The sequence below is a fragment of the Hylobates moloch genome, unplaced genomic scaffold (genome assembly GCF_009828535.3).
Source record: "Hylobates moloch isolate HMO894 unplaced genomic scaffold, HMol_V3 SCAFFOLD_20, whole genome shotgun sequence".
Lineage (NCBI taxonomy): Eukaryota > Metazoa > Chordata > Mammalia > Primates > Hylobatidae > Hylobates > Hylobates moloch.
In genome coordinates, this window is record NW_026652295.1 from 7,238,489 (window position 1) to 7,264,923 (window position 26,435).

The following is a 26,435-nucleotide window of genomic DNA, read 5'->3' on the forward strand; positions in this document are numbered from 1 at the left end:
TGATTTGGCTCTCTGTTTGTCTGTTATTGGTGTACAAGAATGCTTGTGATTTTTGTACATTAATTTTGTATCCTGAGACTTTGCTGAAGTTGCTAATCAGCTTAAGGAGATTTCGGGCTGAGACAATGGGGTTTTCTAGATATACAATCATGTCATCTGCAAACAGGGACAATTTGACTTCCTCTTTTCCTAATTGAATACCCTTTATTTCCTTCTCCTGCCTGATTGCTCTGGCCAGAACTTCCAGCACTATGTTGAAAAGGAGCGGTGAGAGAGGGCATCCCTGTCTTGTGCCAGTTTTCAGAGGGAATGCTTCCAGTTTTTGCCCATTCAGTATGATATTGGCTGTGGGTTTGTCATAGATAGCTCTTATTATTTTGAGATACGTCCCATCAATACCTAATTTATTGAGAGTTTTTAGCATGAAGAGATGTTGAATTTTGTCGAAGGCCTTTTCTGCATCTATTGAGATAATCATGTGGTTTTTGTCTTTGGTTCTGTTTATATGCTGGATTACATTTATTGATTTGCGTATGTTGAACCAGCCTTGCATCCCAGGGATGAAGCCCACTTGATCATGGTGGATAAGCTTTTTGATGTGCTGCTGGATTCGGTTTGCCAGTATTTTATTGAGGATTTTTGCATCAATGTTCATCAAGGATATTGGTCTGAAATTCTCTTTTTTGGTTATGTCTCTGCCAGGTTTTGGTATCAGGATGATGCTGGCTTCATAAAATGTGTTAGGGAGGATTCCCTCTTTTTCTATTGATTGGAATAGTTTCAGAAGGAATGGTACCAGTTCCTCCTTGTACCTCTGGTAGAATTCAGCTGTGAATCCATCAGGTCCTGGACTCTTTTTGGTTGGTAAGCTATTGATTATTGCCACAATTTCAGAAGCTGTTATTGGTCTATTCAGAGATTCAACTTCTTCCTGGTTTAGTCTTGGGAGGGTGTATTTGTCGAGGAATTTATCCATTTCTTCTAGATTTTCTAGTTTATTTGCATAGAGGTGTTTGTAGTATTCTCTGATGGTAGATTGTATTTCTGTGGGATCGGTGGTGATATCCCCTTTTTCGTTTTTTATTGCATCTATTTGATTCTTCTCTCTTTTCTTCTTTATTAGTCTTGCTAGCGGTCCATCAATTTTGTTGATCTTTTCAAAAAACCAGCTCCTGGATTCATTAATTTTTTGAAGGGTTTTTTGTGTCTCTATTTCCTTCAGTTCTGCTCTGATTTTAGTTATTTCTAGCCTTCTGCTAGCTTTTGAATGTGTTTGCTCTTGCTTTTCTAGTTCTTTTAATTGTGATGTTAGGGTGTCAATTTTGGATCTTTCCTGCTTTCTCTTGTGGGCATTTAGTGCTATAAATTTCCCTCTACACACTGCTTTGAATGTGTCCCAGAGATTCTGGTATGTTGTGTCTTTGTTCTCGTTGGTTTCAAAGAACATCTTTATTTCTGCCTTCATTTCATTATGTACCCAATAGTCATTCAGTAGCAGGTTGTTCAGTTTCCATGTAGTTGAGCGGTTTTGAGTGAGTTTCTTAATCCTGAGTTCTAGTTTGATTGCACTGTGGTCTGAGAGACAGTTTGTTATAATTTCTGTTCTTTTACATTTGCTGAGGAGAGCTTTACTTCCAACTATGTGGTCAATTTTGGAATAGGTGTGGTGTGGTGCTGAAAAAAATGTATATTCTGTTGACTTGGGGTGGAGAGTTCTGTAGATGTCTATTAGGTCCACTTTATGTAGAGCTGAGTTCAATTCCTGGATATCCTTGTTAACTTTCTGTCTCGTTGATCTGTCTAATGCTGACAGTGGGGTGTTAAAATCTCCCATTATTATTGTGTGGGAGTTTAAGTCCCTTTGTAGGTCACTGAGGACTTGCTTTATGAATCTGGGTGCTCCTGTGTTGGGTGCATATATATTTAGGATAGTTAGCTCTTCTTGTTGAATTGATCCCTTTACCATTATGTAATGGCCTTCTTTGTCTCTTTTGATCTTTGTTGGTTTAAAGTCTATTTTATCAGAGACGAGGATTGCAACCCCTGCCTTTTTTTGTTTTCCAGTTGCTTGATAGATCTTCCTCCATCCCTTTATTTTGAGTCTATGTGTGTCTCTGCACGTGAGATGGGTTTCCTGAATACAGCACACTGATGGGTCCTGACTCCTTATCCAGTTTGCCAGTCTGTGTCTTTTGATTGGAGCATTTAGCCCATTTACATTTAACGTTAATATTGTTATGTGTGAATCTGATCCTGTCATTATGATGTTAGTTGGTTATTTTGCTTGTTAGTTGCTATAGTTTCTTCCTAGCCTCGATGGTCTTTACAATTTGGCATGTTTTTGCAGTGGCTGGAACCGGTTGTTCCTTTCCATGTTTAGTGCTTCCTTCAGGAGCTCTTTTAGGGCAGGCCTGGTGGTGACAAAATCACTCAGCGTTTGCTTGTCTGTAAAGTATTTTATTTCTCCTTCACTTATGAAGCTTAGTTTGGCGGGATAGGAAATTCTGGGTTGAAAATTCTTTTCTTTAAGAATGTTGAATATCGGCCCCCACTCTCTTCTGGCTTGTAGAGTTTCTGCTGAGAGATCAGCTGTTAGTCTGATGGGCTTCCCTTTGTGGGTAACCCGACCTTTCTCTCTGGCTGCCCTTAACGTTTTTTCCTTCATTTCAACTTTGGTGAATCTGACAATTATGTGTCTTGGAGTTGCCCTTCTCGAGGAGTATCTTTGTGGCGTTCTCTGTATTTCCTGAATCTGAATGCTGGCCTGCCTTGCTAGATTGGGGAAGTTCTCCTGGATAATATCTTGCAGAGTGTTTTCCAACTTGGTTCCATTCTCCCCATCATTTTCAGGTACACCAATCAGACGTAGGTTTGGTCTTTTCACATAGTCCCAAATTTCTTGGAGGCTTTGTTCATTTCTTTTTATTCTTTTTTCTCTAAACTTCCCTTGTCTCTTCATTTCATTCATTTCATCTTCCATCAGTGATACCCTTTCTTCCAGTTGATCGCATCTGCTACTGAGGCTTCTGCAATCTTCGCGTAGTTCTCGAAACTTGGCTTTCAGCTCCATCAGCTCCTTTAAGCCCTTCTCTCCATTGGTTATTCTAGTTATCCATCCTTCTAATTTTTTTTCAAAGTTTTTAACTTCTTTGCTATTGTTTTGAATTTCCTCTCGTAGCTCAGAGTAGTTTGATCGTCTGAAGCCTTCTTCTCTCAACTCATCAAAGTCATCCTCCATCCAGCTTTGTTCCGTTGCTGGTGAAGAACTGCGTTCCTTTGGAGGAGGAGAGGTGCTCTGTTTTTTAGAGTTTCCAGTTTTTCTGCTCTGTTTTTTCCCCATCTTTGTGGTTTTATCTACTTTTTGTCTTTGGTGATGGTGATGTACAGATGGGTTTTGGGTGTTGAAGTCCTTTCTGTTTGTTAGTTTTCCTTCTACCAGACAGGACCCTCAGCTGCAGGTCTGTTGGAGTTTACTAGAGGTCCGCTCCAGACCCTGTTTGGCTGGGTGTCAGCAGCGGTGGCTGCAGAACAGCGGATTTTCGTGAGACCACAAATTCAGCTGTCTGATAGTTCCTCTGAAAGTTTTGTCTCAGAGGAGTACCCGGTTGAATGAGGTGTCAGTCTGACCCTACTGGGGGGGTGCCTCCCAGTTAGGCTGCTTAGGGGTGAGGGACCCACTTTAGGAGGCAGTCTGTCCGTTCTCAGATCTCCAGCTGCGTGCTGGGAGAACCACTACTCTCTTCAAAGCTGTCAGTCAGACAGGGGCATTTAAGTCTGTGGAGGTTCTTTGCTGAGTTTTTGTTTGTCTGTGCCCTGCCCCCAGAGGTGGAGCCTACAGAGGCAGGCAGGCCTCCTTGAGCTATGGTGGGCTCCACCCAGTTCGAGCTTCCTGGCTGCTTTGTTTACCTAAGCAAGCCTGGGCAATGGCGGGCGCCCCTCCCCCAGCCTCGCTGCCGCCTTGCAGCTTGATCTCAGACTGCTGTGCTAGCAATCAGCGAGACTCCGTGGGCAGAGGACCCTCCGAGCCAGGTGCGGGACACAATCTCCTAGTGTGCCGTTTTCCAGGCCCGTTGGAGAAGCGCAGTATTAGGATGGGACTGACCCGATATTCCAGGTGCCGTCTGTTTCCCCTTTCTTTGACTAGGAAAGGGAACTCCCTGACCCCTTGCACTTCCCGAGTGAGGCAATGCCTCGCCCTGCTTCGGCTCGCGCACAGTGCGCTTCACCGTCTGTCCTGCACCCACTGTTAGGCACTCCCTAGTGAGATGAAACCGGTACCTCAAGCAGAAATGCAGAAATCACCAGTCTTCTGTGTCGCTGGGGCTGGGAGCTGGAGACCGGAGCTGTTCCTATTCGGCCATCTTGGCTCCACCCCCGACTTAGTCCTTTTCTTATACAAATGAAATATTTGCTTAGTAATCCTTTTTGATTCATGTGCTGTTTTATAATAACTATAGTGCTTCTTCTACTTAAGTAATTTTTGACATCTCTAATCAATCCCTGTTGACTTAAATACATTAGAAGTCCTCAAAATCTAAACATTAAATAGTTTTTATTTAAAGAAGATAAACTGGATATAAGCAAGAAATACTTCTCAACAGGCTAATCTTTGATATCCAACCCTGGGGTGGACTGAATTATAGGGACTTGGTTTATCTGATGTAAACCAGAACAAGTAAAACATTCATTTAGAATGAAACAGTGTTTTTTTTTTAAGAGTATGTATGAAAAATGCATTATTAAAACTAAGAGACAGGCCGGGCGTGGTGGCTCATGCCTGTAATCCCAGCACTTTGGGAGGCCGAGGCAGGTGGATCACCTGAGGTCAGGAGTTCGAGACCAGCCTGGTCAACGTGGTGAAACCCCGTCTCTACTAAAAATACAAAAAATAGCTGGGTGTGGTGGTTCGCACCTGAAATCCCAGCTACTTGGGAGGCTGAGGCAGAAATCGCTTGAATCCGGGAGGTGGAGGTTGCAGTGAGCCGAGATTGTGCCATCGCACTCCAGCCTGGGCAACAAGAGTGAAACTCCATCTCAAAAAAACAAACAAACAAATAAGAAAACTAAGAGACAAAACTGAAATAGGAATAATCAAAATGATCTTTTTTTAATTACGCTTTGAAGTTCTTCTTTAAAATTAACTTTGAGTATATGTAAATGATAGATAACCAGAAAATTCATTTCAAATAGAATGTTAAAAGTAGTATATTACTGTTGAAAGTGGTGTATTACTGTTGAATTATTTTAAAGCTCTGATATTAAAATGTCCATCATAACCATTTTTTTATACCTCTTTTATTTCAGGGATGGGGAAAGACACCATAGTCATAAAAGAAGAAAGCAAAAAATATAAATGAAGCACTCATACCTATATTAATTATGCTTATGCCCTGATAACCAATATACAGATATATTAATTGGAATTCCTTTGCATAGGAGAATGTTTTTATGATCTGTTTAGTGCTTATTATTTTCCAATAAATATGCTTCAAACCATAAGTACACTATTAGGCCCTACAACTTTGTTTTCCTTATATTTTATTAGATGATTTGCTTCCTATAACTGATCTTGTTTTGTTCTTTTTGCTAATATATGTATCTCAAAATTCTTTAATTAAGTCAATATTTATCATATGTAAATTAAACATGAATACATTCTCATCTTAACTACATCTTATAAATAAGGCTAATAACCCTTAGAACACCACCTGCGGTTCTGTCCTCACCCCAGTGGCGACTGCTGTTTACCACTACACTGGTGAATTGTAGTAGGGAAAAACAATCTAAATATTGAAGAGAAATGGCCTAATTAAAATATGATGTAGTCATAGGATAGATTATTGTATTGGAGTTAAAAGAATCTAGATCCATATTAACCTGGATTGGTGTCAAAAACATAATGCTCAGTGAAAATAGCAAGTTGTAGAAAGTGATATACAAATTATATATATGTACAAAACAATACTATGCATTCTCTATGGCTATATAATGTACGTAAATCTATTTTTAAAGGTTCAGAAGAATCCACACCAAAGTTCTAACATTAAGTAGGGGGTATAGATGAGAGATTAGGGGTGCAAATCAGGATTGGGAGGGTGGTCAGGGAACTTTAGCTTTATCCATTAACACATTAATTTTTTTAAAAAATAAGGTATTCATGTTTCATTTAATTTAAAATATACTGTCATGTTGTGTTTTGTAAATCAAGTGAATGGAGGTACTATTTACTTACATTTATTGCACCCTTTTTAAGTGTGTATTTTATTGGGTTTTGACAGATTCATACCTCTGTGCAGCCACCGTCACGATCAAGATACAAATATTTTCATTGCCCCCAAAATTCTCATACCCCCTTTCCCAATCAGTTCCTCTACCCCTAGCCCTAGACAGCCACAGATTTGCTTTTGGTTACCATTGATTAGATCTATCCATTGTAGAATTCATGTAAATAGAATACTGCAGTATGTACTCTGCCTTTTTCCTCTCTGCAGATTTTTGAGATTGATCCCTGTGTGTCAGTTGTCCATTTTCTTTTGTTGCTGAGTAGTATGTTCTATCGTATGTCAGATCATTCAGGTGAGACTTTGGCATGAAATGTTAAGCATCTGACATCTAAATAGCAATATTTTCAATACTGGAAACTCAGGTTAAAGATTTTGTTTCCAAGTAGAAATGAAATCTTATTATTTTAACAAGTAGCTGACAATGACAGAAAGATTGGATTTGGATCAGATTGGCTGTTAGGCTTCAGGTATGGGAAACAGCTCTCAGATTTATAAACTGGAAATCACCAGGTTACTTGCCAATATATAGTCATATTGCTGCCATTGTACTTAGTTTCTAAATATATAAAATCCACATTTAAAAATTGTAAAAGCAAGGACTTGGGAGTGACTGATGAATCATGAAATTGCTGCTTTTATAGATCAAAACTACTGGAATCATCAGGAATTTCATATTGTTTCATGTTGTATGACAATTTATAATTTTGTTTTAAATTATGATTTCATCGATTTTACTAACTGGAAGGAAGAAGAGTAAAATTGGCATATGTAGGTTTTTTGTAGAGGAAAGATACAAGTGAAAATTAGGGTGGATTGGAGAAATTGGGGGAAAATAGAACAGTACAGAGAAAGGAAGAGATTGAAAATGTTACCAGAGTTCTTTAAAGCTCACATTTTATAGTATCACTGCTGCAAACTATTTAATAAAATGTGGCATCGGGTGAAAAGAGGCATTTGTTTGATCCTTGAACGAATTAATCTTACATACTTCCCTGTTTGTGTTTTGAACCTTTCACTGGATATGAGCTACTTGAGAGCAGGGTTTATACCTTCATCAGTGTGACCCCTGTGCCTGCAACGTCATAGTTGTTAGTCTGTAATTTTAAATTTTGACAAAAGCATTTTCACAGCCCTGTCACATAAGATCTAGTTTTTATTTCTAGAGTGCTGCTATGAATAATTACTATAGCTGCTGTCCATCTTGCCCATCCATTAAGATACCTTCTCACAAACATTTCTAATCTACTGGCTGGAGTGCAGTGGTGCAGTCACTACAGCCTCAAACTCCTAGGCTCAGGCGATCCTCTTGCCCTGGCCTCCCATGTAGCTGTAACTATAGGTGTGTGCCACTACACCTGGCTAATTTTTTTTATTTTTTTTAGAGATGGAGTCTTGCTATGTTACCTGGGCTGGTCTTGAACTCCTGGGCTCAGATGATCCTCCTGTCCTCAGCCTCCCAAAATGCTGGGAGCCACCAGGCACCAGGTATGATCTACCACACCTGTCTAAAAAGTATGTATTTTTAAATTTTTTTGTAGAGACAGGAGCTCACTGTGTTCTCCAGCTGGTCTCAATCTCCTGGCCTCGGCCTCCTAAAGTGCTGGGATTACAAGTGTGAGCCACTGTGCCTAGTCATTTTAATTGAGATATTGACAAGTCAACTGCCATGCAGAGCCCAGGGCACTGGTTATATTCAGTAAGAAACTGAACTCAGCACTCAGAATTTTAAATTATATCAATGATCTTCGAGTATTTGCCACTTTTTAGTACAGCTAATTGGATAATCTCAAACCCTTTAGTGAAAATTCATTGTCACATGGTAAATTTGAGATAAAATATCTTAAATGCATTGAGAATATTTTCTAATTACCTATGTATGCTACAGTACAGACATTAATTTTATAAACATATTCATAGGTCTTCCCCCTCTCCCTGCCCATCTTCTAAGGACATTTTCTGTTTCTTTTTAGTGAGTTCATGAATGTCTAACGGTTCTGGTGCACAGCTTTCTTGCATTCTGAGCATAAAAAAAAAAACCCACTTATATTTGCTTGAGCGTGTTTACAAGTCAATTTCCTTTTATGTAGCTTGCTTTTTCATTTGCTATAATTGATCCTGCAGGTGTGTTATTAAACTAACGCTCTTTTAAACCACACTTGTTTTATTAGTGATTGTACTTCCTGCTGTGGTCACAAATTTAGGAGTTTTTGGTGTTACAGAAAGTGCTCATAGCTTTTGGATATTTGGACTGGGACCAGTAATTTCTAGAGCTCCCTTTCAGGAAAGAAAAAATAAGATTTGCCAGATGTAAGGGGCTCTGAGCTAGACTCATCTTTATTGAATAAGTCAAGTCACTTTCCCATTTTAAAAATAAGTCCACCTAATAAAAAAGAGGCTGCCTTAAAATAGAATATAAATTCCTAAACTAGTTTTTAGTCCTTTGTTTTAGTATTATAAAGCAGGGGCACTTGCTACATACAGCCATTGGGAGAATGGTAAATGAAGAAAGGCTGCAGGCTCCAGGGAGTCCTTCCTTAGGAGTTTCACATCTTGTGTCACCAATTAAGGGATCTGGGTTTGAGTTACTTGAGTACTCTTTATGAGGATAATTTCCCATAATTGTGGAGCTTTAGTAACCCATGTTCCTCCAGCTGCAAGCCATCACTCCTAGTCTAGAATGAGAAAGGTAATTAAAGGGAGCGTCAGGAATACAGAGATAAAGCAGGAGCCTGGGCTTTATTTGGTAATGCTGACACAATTAAAAAACCGATACTTTAACGTAATAAATTCTTCACATACTGACAGAATAACTGATCAAAGAGGGCAGTAAGATGAGTCAGGTACAATACAGGCTGTGTAACCCTGGGCAGAGTCTTAGTCTCTCCATGCCTTCTCCATACTGTACACCCTCAGAAGATTGTCAGGCATAATGTGATTTGGGCCATGCAGTGTCTGACATGTGGCAGGTACTGAATGCCCACTGTTACTGTGATTTGTAACACAGATGTGAGCTCATCCTTTCTACTCTGGCTCCTGTGTCTGGTTTAGATTCTCAGATTGGTGTTCTCTCATTCTGCATGCTCTGCCCGGCAGCTGTGACCCTCTCTTAGGTTTTAACTATGCTGACAACCAATTTCATGACTTCAGCCCAGACCTCTCCTCCAAGCGCCGTGTCTATGCGTAAAATAGCACAGCTTCTCCTAGTGCTGTCCACATACTTCTGACTCCACACTGCAAAACTACAGTACCACCCTTCCGTCAAACCTCTGCCTCCTCGCTCTTTCTGCATTTGGTTCACGTCACCATCTTCCTTTTCAATCATGCTAAAGACCAGAGAGCTGGCCAGGTGCAGTGGCTCATGGCTGTAATCCCAGCACTTTCAGAGGCCAAGGCTGGAGGAACACTTGAGCCCACGAGTTCAAGACCGACTTGGGCAACATAGCAAGACACCGTCTCTATGAAAAATTAGCCAGGTGTGGTGGTACATACCTGTAGTCATAGCAGCTGGGGAGGCTGAGGCAGGAGGATCACTTGAGCCTAGGAGGTTGAGGCTGCAGTGAGCTGAGATTGCATCACTGCACTCCAGCCTGGGTGACAGAGTGAGACCCTGTCTCAAAAAAACAAACAAAACAAAACAAAAAAAGGACCTGAGAGTCATTCTCGATTTCCCCCTTGCCATTACCACTATAGATTACCTCCAAAGTATCTTGTACAGCTTGAGTATCCTTAATTTGAAAATCTGAAATCTGAAGTACTCCAAAATCCAAAACTTTTTGAGTGCTGACATGCTCTTGAGCCTCAAGAGGAAAATTCCACACCTGACCTCATGTGACAGTCTCAGTCAAAACTTTGTTTCATGCACAATATTATTTGAAATATTATATGAAATTGCCTTCAGGCTATGCATATAAGGTATGTATGAAACATAAATGAATTTCATGTTAGATTTGGGTCTCATTCCCAAGGTATCTCAATCTGCATATGCAAATATCCCCAAATTTGAAAAATATCCCAAATCTGAATTGGTCTCAAACATTTCGGATACGGGAAACTCAACTTGTACTGAGCCCACCCCATCTTTCCATACTACTATTTTAGTAAGAAAAAGCCAGCGGACTGTTCTCTCTTACTATACTCTCACCACGGAGCACTTTTGCAACCAGATGGGGGACACCAGTTGGGCATCCTACAATTTAACTCATTTCTGACATTGTCTACCTGGAGTTACCATCAGATCCCACAAGTTAAGGGCTCAGTCCCACAAGACTAATCCCCACTTCAGATACAGTCAGATGCAAGTCTGGGCCCCTGGTACTTCTGACGAACTGGCTATAAATTGGGGGTGCCCACACTCCCCTTTTCAGTTTGATCATTTGCTAGCACAGCTCATAGAACTTGGGAGAACAAGCACTTTACTTGCTATTGCCGATGTATTACAAAGAATATTTTAAAGGCTACAAATGAATAGCCAGATGAAATACACAAGGCAAGGTTGAGAAGGGTCCCGCTCACAGGACCCTGCGTCCCCATGGAGTTGGAGCGCACCACCCCTTCTGAATGTAGATGTGTTCAGCGACCCAAAAGGAAACTCTGAACCCAGTCTTTTTAAGTTTTTATGGAAGCTTCAGTAAGTGAGCATGGGCTGAGTGTGGTGGCTCACGCCTGTAATCCCAACATTTTGGGAGGCTGAGGCAAGTGGATCACCTGAGGTCAGGAGTTCGAGACCAGCCTGGCCAACATGGTGAAACCCCGTCTCTACTAAAAATACAAAAATTAGTCAGGTGCGGTGGTAGGCGCCGGTGGTCCCAGCTACTCGGGAGGCTGAAGCACGAGAATTGCTTGAATCCGGGAGGCGGAGGTTTCAGCGAACCAAGATTGCTGCTGCCCTCCAGCCTTGGCAACAGAGAGAGACTCTGTCTCAAAAAAAAAAAAAAAGTAAGCATGATCGATAATATCATTGGCCACTGGTGATCAACTCAAGCTTCAGCCCCCCTCCCCTCCTCAGAGATGGGGCGCACGGAGGGCTGAAGGTCCCAACCCTGTCATCATGCTGCCAGTTCCCCTGCTAACTAGCCCCCATCCTGAGGCCATCCAGGAGCCCCCAGCCACCCGTCAGTTCATTAGATACAAAAAGACACCTATCACTGGAGATTCCAAGGAGTTTGGGAGCTATGGCTCAGAAAATGGGACAAAGGCCAAATATATGTTTATTATAAATCACAGTGTCTTACTACCCTGCCTAGTTCAAGTGGCAAACATCTCTTGCCTACACTACTACAACCGTCTCCTCATTGCTTTTCCTGCCTCTTTTTGCCCTCAGGCCAGCCCCACTTACAATTGCCTAAGTAATTGCCTGAATTCCTCCCCCGAGCCCTTCCCTCTGCCTCCATTACAGCCGCATATGCTTTCGGAGTCTGAACAGTTATCACCTCGTCCAGAAAGCCTTATGGACCTACCTGGAGAGGCTAGACAGGGAAAGACTGACTGAGAAGATGCTATTTAAGATGAGGCCGGGCCTGTAATCCCAGCTACTTGGGAGGCTGAGGCAGGAGAATCACTTGAACTAAGGAGGCGGAGGTTGCAGTGAGCCGAGATCGCACCACTGCACTCCAGCCTGGGGAACAGAGCGAGACTCCATCTCAAAAGAAAAAAAAAAATGAGGCCGGAAGGATGAGGAGCTCATTCTTCAGAATACCTGCCATGTCTTTAAATATACTCAAAATCGACTTTAGCCTTTGCCATTTTCCCAAAGGTGCTCGCTAAGGGTTCTTTGGTTCATACACAGCTGGCTACTGCCACCTTATGGCAAAAAGTTGAAAAGAAACTTCCATGCATAAAATTCTGCGAACTTATAAAAGCCTGACAATTTTCCAGTTCATCTCACCTGGTACAATGGATGAATTATTCTGCATTTGATCTAAGAATATCACCTCTTCTCGTGTGCTGGAGACTGTCCCCTCTCACCTACTCAAAGATGTTGCTCATAATATTTCCCTTTATCTTGCATCATCTCTCTACTGACTCATTCTCACCAGCACTCAAACCTGCTGATAGAATATCTTAAAACAAAGAAACAACAAAGACCTTCCCTTAGCCCTACCTTTCTCTAATTACCACCCCACTTTTCTGCTCTCCTTGATGGCAAGCCTCTTCAAAAGAGTTTTCTATACTTGTCGTCCTCGCTTTCTGTTTTCTTATCTCTTGAGTCTATTCCCAATCAGATTTGCCCCAGCACTCCACTCAAACTCTTGGCTAAGGCCAGAAATGGTTTCCACACTGCCAAATCCAATGGGGGAGTCTCAGTCTTCGCCTTGACCCAACCATAGGTGGCGTTGCTCTCTCCCGGTTCCCCCTCCACAGGCCGTTCCTTCTCACTATCTGTGGCTCGTTCCTCCTCTTATCTCTGAGCTTTAAGCATGGTAATGCCCACAGTTCACTCTTTCCACCTCTTCTCTGTCTGCATTCTCTCCCTAAGCCCCCTACCTCCGCTTTTTTTTTTTTTTTTGAGACAGAGTCACTCTGTTGCCCAGGCTGGAGCGCAGTGGCCGATCTCAGCTCACTGCATCCTCTGCCTCCCGGGTTCAAGCGATTCTCCTGCCTCAGGCTCCCGAGTAGCTGGGACTACAGGCACCCGCTGCCACACCCAGCTAATTTTTGTAATTTTAGTAGAGACAGGGTTTCACCACGTTGGCCAGGCTGGTCTCGAACTCCCGACATCAGGTGATCCTCTCGCGTTGGCCTCACAAAATGCTGGGATTACAGGTGTGAGCCACAATGCCCCGCCTAAGCTGTTTTTGTACTGACTAATCCGAACACCACCAGCTTTTCCCCCTGAATTCCAGACTGGACACCACCACTTGGATAGCCAATCTAATTGGCATCTGAAAGCAAATACATTTAACAGCAATTTTTAAATTTCTTCTCCACTTCCCATCCTAACCAGCCTTTCTCATCTCAGTAAATTGCCATTTTATTCTTCCAGTGGCTCTTCTTTCCTTCTTTTTCTCATATCCACCTCTAATCCGTTGGCAAACTCTACTGATTTCAGTGTTTTCCCATTTCTTACTACCACGCTTACCATTAGCCTAATCAAAGCCAGTATCATCCCAGACAATCGGAAAACTTTCTTCTGGGACTCTATGCTTCCATCTTGTCTGCCTTCTTGTCTGTTTCTCTGTGTAGCAGCCAGGAGCCTGCATGGTCCTGTAATAATGAAGGTAAGACCATGTCACTTCTCTGCTCAGAACCGTCCAGCGGTCCCCATCTCACACAGAGGAAAGTCCAGATTTCTCACCAAGACCTGAAAGGCCCGCATGGCCTGTGCCCGCCCCTCGCTCTAACCTCACCTCCCACCGTGGCCTCCCTCACCCATCCTGCGTCCACTCCTTGCTCCCCAGGTGCATGAGGTTTGGTCCCATCTCATGTTCTCGCTATTCCTCCTGTTGAAAATCTCGTTCTTCACGTCCTCTGCTTTTCTATTCCAGAGTCGTCTTTTCAGAGCAGCCTTTCCAGACCCTTCTATTTAAAATTGTACTTTTCCCACCCTCTCGCCTTCCATTATTTTCCCCTGTAGCACTTTGTAACTTAACATAGCTTATGAGATTGTAAGTTTCACAAGCGCAGGGACTTGGTTTTTCTGCTCCCTGCTGCATCCCCAGTGCCTGGCACATGGTAGACGTGCCACAGATATTTGTCAGATGAATGAATGAGGACCAGTGTCCAAGGCGATCCAATTTCGAAAAAAAGAAACATATTCTCTCTAACCTGTATACGTCTGGTTGACTAAAGCAACAGTATTTTAAATCAATTTTTAACTAATTGATTACTTATTTATATGGAGAGGAGCTGCCATTGCTCATTGTTTCTCTGTCTGGACGGAGACAGCAAGGCAGATTTTCTCTGTCCTGGGAAGAATCCGGTGAATACAGTTGTTTCTGTGGACGTGCAGCAAGCTTTGTCCTAGAGGGTCGGGCCAGGGCCTCTTTGGCGACTTCAGGAAGCTGTCCCTTTCTTTGGCCCCTCCTTCAAGTGTAGGGAGATAAGGAACTTCCTTTGAGGAAAGAAATGAAAACCCAATCTTCTCCTTTTTGAAGCTGAGTATTATCCAGACTTCTACATTTGGAGATAGTGCCTGCTGAGGCGGGTCTACTGACGGAAGGAAGCTCCAAGGCCTCCCTCAGGCAGCTAGCCTGGTGACCTGGGCTCCATGGGATGCCCAGATTGTCATGGACATGAAAAAGGTTCTGGGTAGTGCTGGGTGGGGCACCTCTCTGCCTGGGGTACATGCTTGTGAGTAGGATCCTGGGGATCCAGGCTTATTCTGAGTGTGGGACTTCCTGGATGGAAATATTCTGGAAAAAGTGGAATTTTGCTGCCTTAAAGAATCACTAAGTCTTGAAACCCACAGTAGTGCCCATGATCTCTTTGAGTTAGACAAGAAGAGTGCTTGATTGTAGCTCTTGCAATCCTCACTGCCTGGCAGGGCAGCTCATTCCGGAGCAGCCTCGTTCTGGGGTAGCTGTGGTTTTCTTCAGCCCCAAAGGCATTTGCTGAGTTTTGCTTTATGTGACTGGATGGGACTGGCCTTGGAGACACTAATAAGCACATGGGGGTTTTTGGACAATGCAGAGTTGGTGCCAAGCCTCAAATGGGAGATGTTGAACTTCCTGCGAATCTGGTGTGTTGTAGCCTGAGCCGGTTTCAATATGAAAAATAAAAGTGACAGTGCCTTCCTTGTATGCTAATCTGGTGAAGTGGCTCATGCTGGCCATGTTAACAACCTGGCAGCCTCCTACAGAAGCAAGTGGGGTGTGGCATTCCTGCTGTCTGCATCTTCTGTTTGTCACCTCGCCCACTCTGTGGCCGTATCCCTTGTCCTGATGGCTTCCATCACAGCAGCCGGGGGCAACTCAGCCTGGACTCATCCAAGCCTTTCTCTCTGTTCCTACCCCTGTGCGGCTAGAGGGCATCACAAAACCGCAGCCTGGTGCCATGAAGGGGTAAGGACCCCAGTCACTCCCCTCCATGCTGCCCTCTTCCTGTCTTCTTTGCTTTCCTCAAACTGACAGCCTGGCCACTTCCCCCTTCACTTAGAAAATAGAAACTGGCAGACACAAACTTCTTTCCCATCCTGCCACAAAGGCTGTTCCCTTCTGGGCATCTGGGAAGATGAGAGCTGATGGGTACTGAGTGCCTCCAAGGAGCCAGGGCTGCCCTCCAGCCCTCACACACTAACTCTTTTAATTGATTGTTCTCTCCTACATAAAAACCCCCAATCCCAACCCAACTAACAAAACCCAACGCACAGAGAGATTAAGCAACTTGACTGAGCTCACACAGCACTGGGATGAGACCTCAGGCAGCCTGACTCCAGAGCACCCATCACCTGCTACAGAGCCTGGAACACAGAAGGCACCCGGGAAAAACGGGTTGAATGATTGCATGCAGGAATCTAGGAGGCTGAACTTCAGCTTTGGAGTAGAATACCCGTCAGCTCAATATCAAACGCAAAGGGAAAATAATGATGATGATTTTGGGGAGGAAGAAGTGGTGAGACACAGTAAATTTATACTTAAATTTTATTTTCCAATGCAAAAAATATCTTCTAAGTGAAGAATATGTGACAAATTCACACAAGGATAAAGAAGGAAAATAAAGCCACTAGGAAACCCAGTACACTTTGTTCCATTTTGAAATCCAGATATCTCTGGAAAAATACTTCTACAGGCCACTCTCCTTTTCATCTTTGTCACAATGAATTTCAGATCCCCACTGACATTACTGTGATAAATGTTGAAGATTCAGAGGTGCCAAAGTGGAGATCAAAGTCTTCATTGTGGCAGGGGGCACGGTGGCTCACACCTGTAATCCCAGCACTTTGGGAGGCTGAGGTGCGTGGATCACTTGAGCCCAGGAGTTCAAGGTCAGCCTGGGAAACATGGCAAAACCTCCTCTCTACAAAAAAACAAACAAACAAGCAAGAAAGAAAAAACAACGAAAACAAAGTCTTGATTGTATTAATGACAGCAAGGCAGGTGCTCACGCAGTCTCAGGTTCTTGTGAGACCAACTTGGAGACTGAACATGGACTTCTCACGTCCTCTCTCAGGTTGAACCTGTGTGGATCTGCCCTGGGCTCACTCACTGTATTTGTCAGGGTTTTTCCAGAGAAATAGAGGCAATAGGGCGTGTGGAGAGAGAAAGAGAGAGAGAGAGAGAGATTTATTTCAAGGGATCAACTCATGCAATCGTGGAGGCTGACAATTTCGAAGTCCACAGGGTGGACCAGCAGGCTGGAGACCCAGGGAAGAGTTGATGTTACAGGTAAAGTCCAAAGACCGTTTTCTGGCAGAATTCCCTCTTGCTCAGGGGACACCAGTCTTTTTGTTCTGTCCAGGTCTTCCACTGATTGGATGTGGCCCACTCACATCCAGGAAGGAGATCTCCTTTACCCAAAGTCTGCTGATTTAAATGTTCATCTTGGCTTCAGGAACTGTGGGTTATGGTACAGACATGGGCAAGTTCAAGAACAACACTACACACAACCAGTCCTGAAAATAGTACAGAAACGCATAAGAAATCCTAATCACAAAGGTTGATCTCTTAACGGGATGGACCCCAAGTTCCCAAGGAATATGCACTTTGCCTAGAAGCACAACGAGAAGGGCCTGGAGAAAAGGCAGGCCAACAACATGCGAGCTGAGGCTATCAAGGCCCCCCTAAAGCCTATGGAAGTCAAGCCCAGGGTCCCAAAGAACGCCAGCTGCAAGCTCGATTTGCCTGCACTGCCCACCCCAAGCCTGGGAAGCATGCTCGGGCCCACGTTGCCAAGGGTCTCAGGCTCTGCTGGCCAAAGGCCAAGGCCAAGGATCAAACCAAGGCCCAGGCCTCGGCTTCAGCTGCAGCTCCAGCTTCAGTTCTAGCTCCTGCTCAGGCTTCCAAAGGTGCCCACGCCTCCATGAAGGCTCTGGAGTAGAGAGCTTCATCTGCCAATGTGAGGACAGAAGGACTGGTGTGACCCCCGGGCTGCTGTCTGTATGGGGCTGGTGTCCTCCTGTGCTATTTGTATGAATAAACCTGAGGCAGGAAAAAAATGCTGATCTCATCCCCAAACACCTTCACAGAAATATATAGAATAAGTTTTGACTACACATCTGGGTACTATGGCCTAGCCAAATTGACACATAAAGTTAGCTGCCACACTTAGCTAGCTGCAGGTGTCAGAGCTGGGAAAAGATCCCCTTCCATGATCAGGGGCCCTGGCTGGCAGGGAGGGGGCTACCACATGGAGGCTAGAGGTGGGGAGCTCATTGTCCTTCAGTTCAGGTGGTCTAAAGGCAATAGGCTATGCTGGACAAGGGCAGGTCCTACTTGGATATCTTAAATAGAATTGGGGGCAGATTCCATTCCCTCTTTTTAAGAAAATAATACAAAATTAGGGTCTGGGTGCAATGGCTCACACCTGTAATCCCAGCATTTTGGGAGGCTAAGGCGGAAGTATTGCTTGAGGCCAGGAATTCAAGACCAACATAGGGAGACCCTGTCTCTACAAAAAAACATTTTTTTAAATTAGCCAGATGTGGTGGTGTGTGCCTGTAATCTCAACTCCTTGGGAGGCTGAAGTGGGAGGATTGCTTGAGCCTGGGAGGTTGAGGCTGAAGTGAACCATTATGGTGCCACTGTACTCCAGCCTGGGTACTGGAAGCTGGAGTGACAGCAACTAGGTGACAGAGGGTGAGAAAAAAATTAGGTATCAGACCTTGGAAGGCGCTCCAAGCATAAATTTCATTACCCCATAGTAAATCATCTATGAGAAAGAATGCAGGTAGAAAGGAAAGACGAGACTGGCCTACTTCTCCAGCATTCCTGGAGCAGGTAGAGAATAGGTTATCAATAATTGCATTTGAATAGGTGACTGAGGGAATGAAACTTTAAGGGTGAAAGTTGGGTGATGGTTGGAAGTTTTTGGCCATTGGCCTTGCCATGTGTCTGAACCATGACTCACCACCTCCATGCATGGACTAGTGTTTGAGCTCGTCCAAGTTCATGTCTTTCCTCTGAATCAGGGGTTGGCAAGCTTTTTCTGTGAAAGATCAAAGGGTAAATATCTTAAGTTTTGTGGGCCATAGTTTCTGTGGCAATGACTTGATTCCACTGTTGTAGCACAAAGCAGCCAACAGTTGGTAAATGAAGGCGTGCGGCTGGACACCAGTGGCACTGCATTGACCAAAAGAGTTAGTGAGCAAGATTTGGCCCCCAGGCTGCCATTTGATGATCTCTGTTCTAGGTCATTGGTTTTCAATATTTCTCCAAATCACCTTCAAGAGCATCTAACACATAAGCCTGATGAAAACAGTTGCTGCAGTTTAAGTTTGAGTGGGTGGGGGTCAACCTAGAGCCCGGTCCTTTTCCTGGTGACACCAAAGGAAGCTCCATGGAGCTCCCTGGGTTCTGAGGAACCAAGAGTGAAGTCCACTGCCCCACCCCACATGGCCTGTCCCCAACCTGCTTCCAAATGATCCTTCCTACATTTGCCGTGATGTTACTTATTATCCCCACAACTACATAGTAAGACCCTTGAGACCCTGGGCAAAGGCCTTGCCAGCTTTTTCTCTTCACTATAGTGCCAAGCATGAGCTGAGACTCAGGCACAGCTGTTTAACATGGAATAACCTGGGAACTTGGTCTAACCTGAGTTAGTCCCTGACTCAAGATAATCAGTCGCTGAAGTACAGATGCTAGAGCTGGAAGAAGGCAGGGGTTCACTTTCTTCTCCGTGTGGGCCCCATCCCCCAATTTGTCAAGAGAGAGAATGCGGCCCATTCATTCATGATGTCATTCACATCCAAATTTGTGCTCTGACCAAGATTTTACTTTCTTACAGATACTAAGTTTGGTTTTATCCCCAACTAGGTTTATCCCCAGTGTTTTTGGAAATAAGCTCTCAAGGTTGTTATGGAATTATTAGAAGAAAAACAGTGGGTGGCAGTGGTGGTATATGTGTGTGAGTGGGTTAGGGTGGGGTAGGGAAGTCGGTCAATGTGTACTGTTCCTGCAATAGGAAAAGAAGCATGTGCTTCAGGTGAAGGGAATGCCGCTGACAAGGGTCCTTACTTACGCCTAGAATGGTGCTGGGCAGACATCCTCAATATTGGGCGAATTAAATGGAATGGTAGCCTCAAGGAGCCCTCACTATCTTACTACTCATTATCTGAGTTCCTGAAGTGATAGAGTTAGTTACACAAAAAAGCAAAAATAGACACATCATGAAAATATTTAATGACCACAAATAAAATCTTCCCCTGCTCGGCCAGGCACGGTGGCTCACGCCTGTAATCCTAACACTTTGGGAGGCAGAGGCGGGTGGATCACTTGAGGCCAGGAGTTCGAGACCAGCCTGGCCAACGTGATGAAACCCCATTTCTACTAAAAATACAAAAAATAGCTAGGCATCCTGGAACACGCCTGTAATCCCAGCTACACAGGAGGCAGAGGCAGGGAATCACTTGAACCTGGGAAGTGGAGGCTGCAGTGAGTTGAGATTGTGCCGCTTCACTCCAGCCTGGGAGACAAAGTGAGACTCCATCACAAAAAAAAAAGAAAAAAAAGAAAATTCTTCCCCTGCTCCAACAACATGTGTCCCAGATGCTAAATATATCTGATGACAGTGTGGTGCTGTAAACACTCAATGCCATGATGCCAGAACACAGGGACTGCATAATGACAAGGTCCATCTAGCAAAACAGGTAGGGGTTTTTCATGAAGTTGATGAAAATGATGGTGGATCACCTGTTCAACCCTCCTGCAAAGCTGTCATGATGCAAATAAGGCTCCGGAAGAGGGAGAGACAAGTTGAGAAATGAGAAAGAGAAAGTTGACCAAAAAACCAGGATAGATTCTTGAAAAGGGGATGATTTAAACGTCAAAGGATTCAGAGAGACCCTCGGGAGAACTAATAAAGCAACTTTTTGTTGTTGTTGTTAAAATGGCTGTGCTATAAAAAATAAAGGCAATGATCTTACACAATCATAAAATTTTATCAGAAATATTACCTTCTTTTGAAAAAGTCTGATTTCTTGTTCATTTTGAAAATTAGTATATGGTTGAAATTATAACAAAAATTTTGTTAGATAGAGGATTAAAACACATTTAATTTCATGTCCCCCATAAAATTTCAACCAAAACTCTTTTTTCATTATTTCAACCCAAAACTCTTTTTAAAAATTATTTGTTATGAAAACATTTTACCTCTTTTAATGGCGCTCACTCTAAGCCATCTTTCCTTGGTACCGAGTATCCTTGGATAATGAGGACTGTTTTCCATAATGTTGATGTAGAAAAAAACCTTCTTATAAGCAAGTCACAAAATGCCAGAGGAAAAGACTGCCAGAATTGATTAGTACAATGTTAATACTTTTGCATGATGAACTAATAGCCTACAACACCTTAGGTGAAAATATGTATAACAGACATAATCACAAAAAGGTTAATAGCCGTGATACAGAGAAGGCGATACAACTCAAGAAAAAGAAAAGTGACCTGGAGGCAAAATGGGCCAAAGACACGGTTGGTGGATTCACGGAAGAGGAAAAAGGGGGAAGGAGTGGAGGACGGTTAACAAACATGTGAAAAGATACCCACTCCTACAGGTAATCGGGTAAGGGCAAAATAGAGTATCAAACACCACTTCACCCATACGTGTGTGTCCTTTGATTTCACTACTAGGAGTAGGAATGTATCCCTTAGACATACCCACACATGGTCACACAGAACTATTTACTAGTTGTTAGAATATTATGATAGCAAAAATAGGAAATATTGTATTACTATTGTGAAAGTTGTCATAATCAAAATGAAGTCACTAATGTTAAGAAAACTTCAACAATTAGAGCTGAGGAAGACCATAAAGAGAGGGCTTTCATGCTTGTATACCTGATAACAATAAAGACGGAAAAAAACACAAAGCTTCTTGGATAAAGTTTTCTTGCACAAAGGCCATCACAACCCTATACAAAAAATACTTCCTCAAGGACATCTGCCCGGCAACTGCCTGTCCAGCCACAGACTGGTATCATCCTTGTTGTTGATCTTTGTAGCCAAGGATAATTATTGCAAAACAATTATGTAATCTTCCTCATTTTTTTCCCTTTAAAAATCTTTGTCTTCTTTTACCTCCCTGAATACACACATGCTTTACTATGGCACACATATTCCTATTGCAGTGCTTTACTCCCAAATAAACATCTTTTCTTTTCAGGAGCCGCTGTTTGTTATTTTGGTTGACACTATTCATAGCTGATACTTACATAAGGCCTTCTATGGGTGGGCACTTTTCTAAGCACTTTACATAAATGAGCTCAATCCTCCATGACAACCCTGTAAGAAAGTACTTTTATTACCCTTAGTATGCAGACAAAGGACCCAAAGCACAGAACAGAGCGGTTTATTCAGGGTCACTCAAACAGCAGGAGGCAGAATTGTGATGTGCCCCAGGCAGTCTGGCATGCGTCTGTGCTCTATACCTCTTACTATACAACTTACACCCAGGGTAGGATTGGTTAAATAACCCATAGAAAATCCTTACAAGGAATAACAACACATATTGTAAAAGGAAACAAATGGGTGGCAGTGTAATCCTATTTTTGAAATATGCAAACTGTGTATGTGTGGTTTATGGTGTGTGTGTGTGTGTGTGTGTGTGTGTGTGTGGTTGTGTGTGTGTAAATGCATGGACGACAGCAAATGGAATAAAGACACAAACTCAATAGTGGTTGCCTCTGCTAAGGAGCATGTGATGGGGGTAGATGATGGGGGAGGGGTGGTGCTGGTATAGAAAGACTTCTAATTTCTGCTGCATAAATTTTTGGATTGTTGAATTTTTAAAAGAATGTGTATTACTATAGATAGATTTATTTTCTCTTGTTTTCTTTTCTTTTTTTCCTTCCCTTCCCTTCCTTTTCTTTTCTTTTCTTTCGGGATGGTCTCGCTCTGCCACGCAGGCTGGAGTACAGTGGCATGATCTTGGCTCACTGCAACCTCTGCCTCCCAGGCTCAAGTGATTCTCCCACCTCAGCCTCCCGAGTAGCTGGGACTACAAGCACGTACCACCAAACATGGCTAATTTTTTATATTTTTTAGTAGAGATGGGGTTTCGCCATATTGCCCAGGTGGGTCTTGAACCTGAGCTCAGGTGATCCACCAGCCTTGGCCTTCCAAAGTGTTGGGATTACAGGCATGAACCACCGTGCCAGGCCTGTATTACTATATAATTTTTAAGATGTGCAAATGAAACACGAAGGGGTTATAGGCATGCCTGACCTGGTCTATGAATGGTGTCATTTGAGGCTCAATGATTGTTTATATGTTTTACCCAGGGATGGATAGCAGAGTGCAGGGAGGAAAACCTGGGTGGCTGGGGAAGTGGCCCAGCCAGGGGAGTGGTGGGCTGGCAGCTCCCTTCCTCCATCAGTACTCTTTGACTGGATTAAGCCTGAGTCATAGGGATGAGAGAGGAAATAGAGGTGTTTCTCATCTGGGAGGTGTATTAACACTAGCGCCCAAGCAGGCAATGACGTGCTTAGTATAGCTATGCCATTGTGGATTGGCAAACCCAAGGTCATTTACAATCCCTCTTGCCTTCCTCCACTATACAACTATAGAGGTGTTTTTTTGTTTTGTTTTGTTTTTTTTCCGAGAAGGAGTTTCACTCTTTGTTGCCCAGGCTGCAGTGCCATGGTGCAATCTTGGCTCACTGCAACCTCTGCCTCCTGGGTTCAAGTGATTCTCCTGCCTCAGCCTCCCAAGTAGCTGGGACTACAGGCATGTGCCACCACACCTGGCTAGCTAATTTTTGTATTTTTAGTAGAGACGGGGTTTCGCTGTGTTGGCCAGACTGGTCTCAAACTCCTGACCTCAGGTGATCCACCCCACTCAGCCTCCCAAAATGCTGGGATTACAGGCGTGAGCCACCGTGCCCAGCCTAGAGATTTGAAAACAAAAATATCCACTTTCCCAGACTCCCTTGCAGCTAAATGGTGGCTGTATGACCCAGTCCTGGTCCATGAGATGTACATTGAAGTCACTGCTTGGACTTCCAAGAATGCTTCTTCCAGGTGCAGACTAGACTGGAATGGTCCATCAGATGTTTGCTCTTTCCCCCTTCTTCCTGACCAGATGCCTAGAAATGTAGTTGCCATCCTGTGGCCATGAGGATGAAAGTCACACACTCTTTTGGTGTCGTAAGGCTGCTGTAACAAATTGCCACAAACCTAGTGGCCTGAAACGGTAGAAGTTTATGGGCAGGGCACAGTGGCTCATTCCTGTAATCCCAGCACTTTGGGAGACCGAGGCAGGTGGATCACGAGGTCAGGAGGTCGAGATCATCCTGGCTAACACGGTGAAACCTTGTGTCTACTAAAAATACAAAAAATTAGCCGGGTGTGGTGGCAGGCGCCTGTAGTCCCAGCTACTTGGGAGGCTGGAAGTCTGAAATCAAGGCATTGCAGGGCCATGCTGTCGCTGGAGACCCTAGGGGAGGATGCTTGCTTGCAGCGTTCTCCCCAGCTCCTGGTGCTGCCAGCAATCGTTGGCCTGGAGATGCATCACTCATTGCTCCAGTCTCTGCCTCCTTTGTCACATGGCTTTCTCCCTGTGTCTGTATCTTCTTCTTATAAAAGGCATCAGTCATATAGATTTAGAATCTACCTGACTCCAGTATGACCTCATCTTAACTTAATTATGTCTGCAAAGACCTTATTTCCAAATAAGATCATATTTACAGGTACCAGGGGTTAGAACTCAAACATAATCTTTTTGGAGGACGCAATTCAACTCACAAAACACACTAAGGATGGAGAACGGGAAGACAGAAGCCCGTGATAGCCTTGTGCAGCCACTCCCAACCTTGGGCAGCCTACTTGTGACTTCTTGTTGTGTGATTCAAATAAATTCCTTATTTACTGAAGCCACAGTTTAGGTTTTCTTTTGCTCGCAATTGAACACATTTCTAACTGCTACACTTCATCCATCCATCCATCCATCCATCCATCCATCCATCCATCCAGTCAATCAGTCTTTAGGAAGTACCTATATTGTGCTAGTGATGTCTTACTCAGAGTTGAGGCTGGCACAGAGAATGTATTCAATATTTATTAGTTAAGCACATGAATGGAAGATAAATTCCTTTCATGGAACTTAGAGTCTGGACATACACACAAAAAATAGGCAATTGAGGCCGGGTGCAGTGGCTCACGCCTGTAATCCCAGCACTTTGGAAGGCTGAGGTGGGCGGATCACGAGGTCAGGAGATCAAGACCATCCTGGCTAACATGGTGAAACCCCATCTCTACTAAAAATACAAAAAATTAGCCGGGCGTGGTGGCAGGCGCCTGTAGTCCCAGCTACTCAGGAGGCTGAGGCAAGAGAATGGCATGAGCCCGGGTGGTGGAGCTTTCAGTGAGCCGAGATCATCCCACTGCACTCCAGCCTGGGCAACAGAGCGAGATTCCATCTCAAAAAGAAAAGAAAAAAAAAAAAATAGACAATTGAAATGTATGCAGGGCCTTGTATAATACCTAACTCTGACTTGGGGCTTAAGGAGTTTTCCTGGTGACTAAGAATGGTGGTAGGAGAAAGTACAGAAGCCAAAGAGAGATTGAGAGACAGAAAAACTGACTGTGACTGACTCATGGAAGGCAGAGAAGTGGGGAGTGAAGAGAGGGAAAGGGGAGGCAATGGGGAGAGAGAGAGAGATTGTGTGGGTGTGCGACTATTAAAAGGGCAGTCTGGAAAGAAGAGGCTAGAGACAGAAGCATGAGCACTTGGGATCATTCTTTAATATCTAAGCCCTTGAAGGCAGGACTACTATATGTATTCTAAGGGCAGGGGGTCTGTGAGTGGGATGTCTTTTAATCTGTAAATTACCTGACTGATGTGACAATATGTACAACGTATCGCAGAAAAGAAAGAACCTTACGGCGTGAACATCGCTCTTTCGTATGGTTGGGTGCTGCCCTGGTAAATATGTGATTCTTGGGTCAATAGAGTCTGCAAAGCTCAAGTTGTGTATTTTATGTAGCATGTGTTAATGCTTAAGGGCTGTTTCCAGTAGGTCTTGCTTTAGCACATCATCCTTATGCAGCTGTGTTTTTTGGATGAGGCCATGGAGAGCTAGTTGACGCCAAACGCTCACTCTGGATACTCGGATTCTCGCCTCGCTTCTGGCTTGACAAAGGGACAGGCGTAGACAGCTCTCCTTCCATGGGCTTCCTTTTCTGCATCTCTAAAATTAACTTTAAAATTTCAGAAAAAAGACATAAAATAAAGAGGGCCTTGTGCATAGTAAGTGCTAAAAGTTGATTAAAAATGTACGTAAATTAAATTTAACATCATCTATAATCCCATATAACCCCTTATCATTGTGAGAGGGTAATCAGAAAACAGGTTGCTTTTGTGTCCCGTGGCTCCTTGTGGTGACCTGGTCCCTGCCCTGCCCGTGGCAGGATTGTGGCTTTTCTGGTCATCTTCACTGGTAGTGACTCAAGGATGTCGCATTGGTGTGCTCCAGACTTGGCAGATGTTTAAAGCGGAGTATTTCTCTTGAGGGTTCTTTTGTGGGTTCTTGGGAGAATCCCCATTAATGTGGATCCCTCACCTGCATTCTCTTGACAAAGTTGAATACATCTCTATTCTAGCTGGTCCCCTGTAGCCCCTTCACAGCCTCTGGGCATCTGCTACTCCCCTCTGGACTCTTGTTTTGGGGTCTTCTTGCCCCTGTAGAGCAGCCTTTTTGGGGCAGGATCTAAGACAGTGCCTCCCAGCCTTATCTCACTCATGGCCCCTCCTCTGCCCATCACACATCCTTTGCTATGTCAAGTTCAGGGCTCTCAGGCCAAGCCAGTGCGGCAACCTCTCCTTGCCTCTGCCCACAGCTCAGGAACTAACCCTGCTCCCTTTAGACAATGCAAGCCAGACACCAGTCCTTTGGGTCCCCCAAACTACAATGGACACACTGAACGCTTTCTAAGCGATCCCACTACTCCATTCTTTAGGCTTGAGGCAAGAGATAAGCATCCCCATCCTACCCCGGTGAGGGAGGGGTAGACAGACAGCACGTCGAGAACTCTCTATACATCCCCCTTTGTCAGCACCCCCC

General features: G+C 43.9%; 1 protein-coding gene across 4 annotated transcripts in view; it reads left to right on the forward strand.

Moving 5' to 3' along the window:
• SNRNP48 (small nuclear ribonucleoprotein U11/U12 subunit 48) overlaps window positions 1-26,435 on the forward strand; it is a 59,214-nt gene that overhangs the window by 23,326 nt on the left and 9,453 nt on the right. The window contains exon 9 of one of the 4 annotated variants that reach the window (XR_009211385.1): window positions 7,667-7,769. The exons of 1 other annotated variant lie outside the window; for it this stretch is intronic. Coding sequence is in view for 2 of the 3 variants with exons in the window: in XM_032140350.2 (XP_031996241.1) it covers window positions 5,305-5,353 (49 nt within the window). In the remaining variant the exon portion in view is untranslated. Of the gene's footprint in view, window positions 1-5,304; window positions 7,622-7,666; window positions 8,398-26,435 lie in introns of those variants that run through there. 2 more of the 4 variants (XM_058432613.1, XM_032140350.2) reach the window with 2 other exon arrangements.